General features: G+C 41.6%; 1 protein-coding gene across 2 annotated transcripts in view; it reads left to right on the plus strand.

Moving 5' to 3' along the window:
- LOC128699906 (zinc finger protein 84) overlaps positions 1–2,589 on the plus strand; it is a 155,517-nt gene extending 152,928 nt beyond the window's left edge. The window contains exons 5-6 of one of the 2 annotated variants that reach the window (XR_011394268.1): positions 39–95; positions 2,331–2,589. Coding sequence is in view for 1 of the 2 variants with exons in the window: in XM_070102465.1 (XP_069958566.1) it covers positions 270–1,205 (936 nt within the window). In the remaining variant the exon portion in view is untranslated. Of the gene's footprint in view, positions 1–38; positions 2,003–2,330 lie in introns of those variants that run through there. The other variant, XM_070102465.1, reaches the window with a different exon arrangement.
- The last annotated feature ends 3,411 nt before the right edge of the window (positions 2,590–6,000 follow it).

Consider the following 6,000-nt stretch of genomic DNA (forward strand, 5'->3'; position numbering starts at 1 on the left):
GAAAAGAATTTCCTATAAGTTATCCAATATTTTTTCAGAAAAACCTTCACTGTAGACCGTCATAAATGTGAGACAATATGGGGAGAGAGAGCACAGTAAGTATATTGTTTTGTGAAGTACAGTAAGTCTGTTGTTATGTGAAGCACAGTAAGTCTATTGTTGTGTGAAGTGCATTAAGTCTATTGTTATGTGAAGTACATTAGTGCATAACAGACAAAAATTACTGATTTTTTTTGTGTGTTAAAAATTTGAAATAAATCAGAGGCAACATGAAGGTAATGAAGAAACTCCATCAGTGTTCTGTTTGTAATAAAGTTTTTCCAAATAATTCTAAACTCTTGAGACATAACGTTACTCATACAGGAGAGAAGCCATATCATTGTTCAGTGTGTCTGAAAGACTTTGCTAGAAAATTCTCACTAATACAACATCAGAGAGTTCATACAGGAGATAAACCATTTCAGTGTTTACTGTGTCTGAAAGACTTTGCTACCAAAGCCTCACTAAATCAACATCAGGTAGTTCATACAGGAGAGAAACCATTTCAGTGTTTAGTGTGTTTGAAAGACTTTACTCATAAATCCTCACTGAAACAACATCAGAGACTTCATACAGGAGAGAAACCATTTCAGTGTTCAGTGTGTCTGAAAGCTTTTGCTAGAAAAACCTTACTAAATATACATGAGAGAATTCATTCAGGAGAGAAACCATTTCAATGTTCAGAGTGTTTGAAAGACTTCACTGAGAAATCTGCACTAAAGAAACATCAGAGAGTTCATACAGGAGAGAAACCATTTCAGTGTTTAGTGTGTCTGAAAGCCTTTGTTAGAAAATCCTTACTAGACAAACATAAGATAGTTCATACAGGAGAGAAGCCTTATCATTGTTCAGTGTGTCTGAAAGACTTTACTTATAAATTCTCACTAGACAAACATGAGAGAGTTCATACAGGAGAGAAGGACTATCAGTGCTCAGTGTGTTCACAACAATTTTCAGTAAAATGTTCTCTAGTGAGACACATGAAGACTCATACAGAAGAAACAACACATGAGTGTCCAGAGTGTCAGAAAGTATTTTCAAGTGACTCTCTTTTAGTTAAGCACATGACACTTCATAAAGAACATAAACCATACAAGTGTTCAAGGTGTCTGGAAAGTTTTTCCGATAAAACAAACTTAGTAAATCATATGATAACTCACATATGAGGGAGAGTACATAGCAATGTGAATGTTTTAAAAACTTCTTAAGAAAATCTCGTCTTATAAAACCTCAGGAAAGTGTTTTCATGTGTTTCCTAGTGGTCACCCGAGTGTACTGGGGTCATCTGACTCAGAGGTGCCACATGTGCTACTACATGCTATCTAAATTACAATCATGAGTACATACCCAGTATGTCAGGAGCCAGGCACAATTGTTGGCTGACTGATACTGACTCCATGCTGGCTAGGAGTCCAGTATGGAAAATGGTGTGGAAATTAGCAGGCAGGTCCTTCAGGTACTCAAATGAATCAGTTCCAGTCCTCTACATTGCTGGTGCAGAATTACCAGATTACACTGATGTTGCAATTTCTAAAATATGTCATATTGTTTATATTTTCCTTGTGCACACCTGTCTCCTGCTTTACATCATTCTAAATTCCTTTTGTAATTTACTTTCTTTATACTATACCTCTTGTCATTAAAATATATGTTCTATGTACCATCCTTGAACTTGTATGAGCATTGTTTAAGTGTCAGCCTATTACAGCTGGTCATGATTGTTTACATGTTTTCATAAATATGATTATAATGAATTACCCAAGCTATACTGACTAAAATTATATACTAGATCTACATATGAGTAGTATGTAAGACTTATGATTAGTTTACTTGAAACATTTGTACATAATTAGTGGTTTTCTTCCAAGTCCTATATTGTACCAGATCTCCACATTATAATAACTGTATAATAACTTATAATAACCAATTTGCATAACTCATAAGAAATAAAAAATAATGCTTATTATTCCTCTTCACTTATGTTTGATCTGCTGGAGTGTTATCCCTGAAATAGAAGTCTGCTGTGGTCCTTACTTTGTGACAACCAGATGTGTTAAGCTACAGTCCCTCCCACTATTGACACAGCTATTACTAGTTCACTTGTAAAGTAATGGAATGTGTGGTTAATAGGAGACTAGTGTGGTACATGCAGACCCAGCGATGGAGCGTTCAATGGTCCCTCCTTTTTCTTAATTAATCCATTTCATAGAGTGTGACTATTATCGAAATTGACGATTTACGAAGCCATTTTCCGTATAAGAAATAATGTAAATCAAATTAATTCATTCCAGACACCCAGAAGTATCAACAAAAAAAATTTTTTTTTACCTCAAAAAGAATGAACATTCAACATGACAGTTACCTATATTGAAGGCTGTTGTTGATGGATGGAAGACAGGGAGGAGGGGAGAGGGAAGAGAAGTTATTGTTTCGAAGAGGAATCCCCCTCCATAAGGACTCTAGGTACCAAGTCCTTATCAAGGGTCACTTCCCTAGCTTAAATATGGATTTACATGCAGAAAAGAATGACAAATAAATGTAAAGCACTAATAAAATGTATAAATGAACATTTAACATTACATTTACTTTTATTGAAAACCCTTGTTGGTGTATGGCAGAGGGAGGGGAGCCGAGTTTATTGTTGGAGAATATGACACTAATATCAACTCTACTGCTTATTTATCTATCATAATTCAACTAATATGATATAATAAACAATATTAATAACATAGAAACATGGAATATACTCTAGAATGAATAAAATAAGTCATTATGTATGTCTTGACTGGTGTTGTGTTGTTGTTGTTGGGTGTATAAATGCCACTGAGAGCATAAGCCATACATAATGTTGGTGAAGGCTGCAGCTGAGGCGGCGGTGTTTTCTGAAGCCCTATTAACTCCAACAACATTGGAGGAGTTAGTAGAATCACTGAATCACTGAAGAAGGCACCTTCTACCACCATCACTACCACACTCTACCACCATCACTACCACCCTCTGCCACCATCACTACCACCCTCTACCACCACCACTTTCATATTTTTCTACAAACTTTTTCTTGAATTATATCGTGTTTCTAACATTCTTTACCAAAGGGCTGGCACTAGAAGCTTTCTTTGGGCCCATGGTGGCTTATTTAGCAGTTGCAAGCACTAAAACAAATGGATTATGAAATGTATCGTATGAATGCATGGGATCGTCCTCACTCGCCGATACACACTGGCACACCGGCTGGGAATGGAGTGTGGGGCCACTCGAAGCGTGCATATGCATTTGGGATGAACGACTATTTGCAAGTCAAATGACAATTCGCGAGTCAATGTTATGATGAAAAAAATCATGATTTTAAAAAATTACGACTTCTGATGCTTACGAAAAATGAGGGACAACTGTATAATAATAATATAATATATATCTTTATTTCTACAAGTACATGTGCAAGGTATACAGGCCTAGCTGATGTCAATGACATAATACTATATAGAAAGCCCCTTGTTATGCAGAGCATTTCGGGCAAATTAGGTCAGTTTTTGTCCCTGGATGCAACCCACACCAGTCGACTAACACCCAGGTACCCATTTTATACTGATGGGTGAACATAGACAACTGGTGTAAGGAAGCACGCCCAGTGTTTCTACCCTCACCAGGAATTGAACACGGACACTCAATGTGTGAGACGAGAGCTTTAGCCACCAGGCCACGGAGCACTGTTAATACTAGTGTGGTACATGGAGAACCAGTGATGGATCGTATGGTTAATACTAGACTAGTGTAGTACAGTAAGGCCCCGCTTTACGGTGTTCCGCTAATACGGTCATTTCAAATTATGCCCTAAACTCTCTGTACGGCTCCCCCCACCTGACTTTGTAATACGATCACCGCACCCCACCCTGTTTGTTTACATTCTCCATGAGCTCCGTAAGCACCATGTCTCTCCATTGTGTCTGGAAATTCCAAAATTTCAAGTATTTTTAACCCTTTGGGGGTTTCGGATGTACTAGTACGTCTAACGACCCAGGGTTTTTGACATACAGTGGACCCCCGCATACCGTTGGCATCACATAACGTAAAATCCGCATACCGATACATTTTATCGCTAAGATTTTGCCTCACATACCGCTAAAAAACCCGCTCAACACTATTCGTCCGAGACGCGTCTAATGTGCGGCCTGAGCCAGCCTCACATGTTCCGCCGGTGGCATTGTTTACAAGCCAGCCTCCGCGGTAACATCCAAGCATACAATCAGAACATTTCATATTATTACAGCATTTTTGGTGATTTTATCTGCAAAATAAGTGACCCTGTTGTCCACAGGGCTGAGGAAGGGTTGTTGAGGTGGTTCGGACATGTAGAGAGAATGGAGCGAAACAGAATGACTTCAAGAGTGTATCAGTCTGTAGTGGAAGGAAGGCGGGGTACGGGTCGGCCTAGGAAAGGTTGGAGGGAGGGGGTAAAGGAGGTTTTGTGTGCGAGGGGCTTGGACTTCCAGCAGGCATGCGTGAGCGTGTTTGATAGGAGTGAATGGAGACAAATGGTTTTTAATACTTGACGTGCTGTTGGAGTGTGAGCAAAGTAACATTTATGAAGGGATTCAGGGAAACCGGCAGGCCGGACTTGAATCCTGGAGATGGGAAGTACAGTGCCTGCAATCTGAAGGAGGGGTGTTAATGTTGCAGTTTAAAAACTGTAGTGTAAAGCACCCTTCTGGCAAGACAGTGATGGAGTGAATGATGGTGAAAGTTTTTCTTTTTCGGGCCACCCTGCCTTGGTGGGAATCGGCCAGTGTGATAATAAAAAAATAAAAAAATAATAAGTGACCATGGGCCCCAAGAAATCTTCTAGTGCCAACCCTGTGGTAAAAAGGGTGAGAAATATTATCGAAATACTGTGGTACCATGGTCAACTGCTGATGCTGCTGCTGCTGTAGCACTGTCAGCTGCTGCTGCTGCTGTAGCACTGTCAAATGCTGCTGCTGCTGTAGTACCATCTGCTGCTGCTGTAGCACCATCTGCTGCTGCTGTAGCACCATCTGCTGCTGCTGTAGCACCGTCTGCTGCTGCTGTAGCACTATCAGCTGCTGCTGTAGCACTGTCAGCTGCTGCTGTAGCACTGTCAGCTGCTGCTGCTGCTGCACTGTCAGCTGCTGCTGCTGCTGCTGCTGCTGCTGTAGCACTGTCAGCTGCTGCTGCTGCTGTAGCACCATCAGCTGCTGCTGCTGCTGTACCTCCGTCAGCTGCTGCTGCTGCTGTAGTACAGTCTGCTGCTGCTGTAGCACCGTCTGCTGCTGCTGTAGCACTGTCAGCTGCTGCTGTAGCACTGTCAGCTGCTGCTGCTGCTGCTGCTGTAGCACTGTCTGCTGCTGCTGCACTGTCAGCTGCTGCTGCTGCTGCTGTAGCACTCTCAGCTGCTGCTGCTGCTGTAGCACCATCAGCTGCTGCTGCTGCTGTACCACCGTCAGCTGCTGCTGCTGCTGTAGTACCGTCTGCTGCTGCTGTAGCATCATCTGCTGCTGCTGTAGCACTGTCAGCTGCTGCTGTAGCACTGTCAGCTGCTGCTGTAGCACTGTCAGCTGCTGCTGCTGCTGTAGCACCGTTGTTGGTGTGGCTTATTGAGAATACCAAGAAACAATTAACCCCAGAGGGTTAGCCACCCTAGGATAACCCAAAAAAGTCAGTGTCATCGAAGACTGTCTAACTTATTTCCATTGGGGTCCTTAATCTTGTCTCCCAGGATGCAACCCACACCAGTCGACTAACACCCAGGTGAACAGGGAAAAACGCCTGGAACTAGTGCTCATATTGGTGAATTTAAAGCCAGCAAAGGTTGGTTTGAGAGATTTAAGAATCGTAGTGGCATACACAGTGTGATAAGGCCTGTTCTGGAAGAAAATGCCAAACAGGACCTACAGTACTCAGGAGGAAAAGGCACTCCCAGGACACAGTGTCTCATCAGTCATTGCT

This window comes from Cherax quadricarinatus, chromosome 81 (assembly GCF_038502225.1).
Source record: "Cherax quadricarinatus isolate ZL_2023a chromosome 81, ASM3850222v1, whole genome shotgun sequence".
NCBI lineage: Eukaryota > Metazoa > Arthropoda > Malacostraca > Decapoda > Parastacidae > Cherax > Cherax quadricarinatus.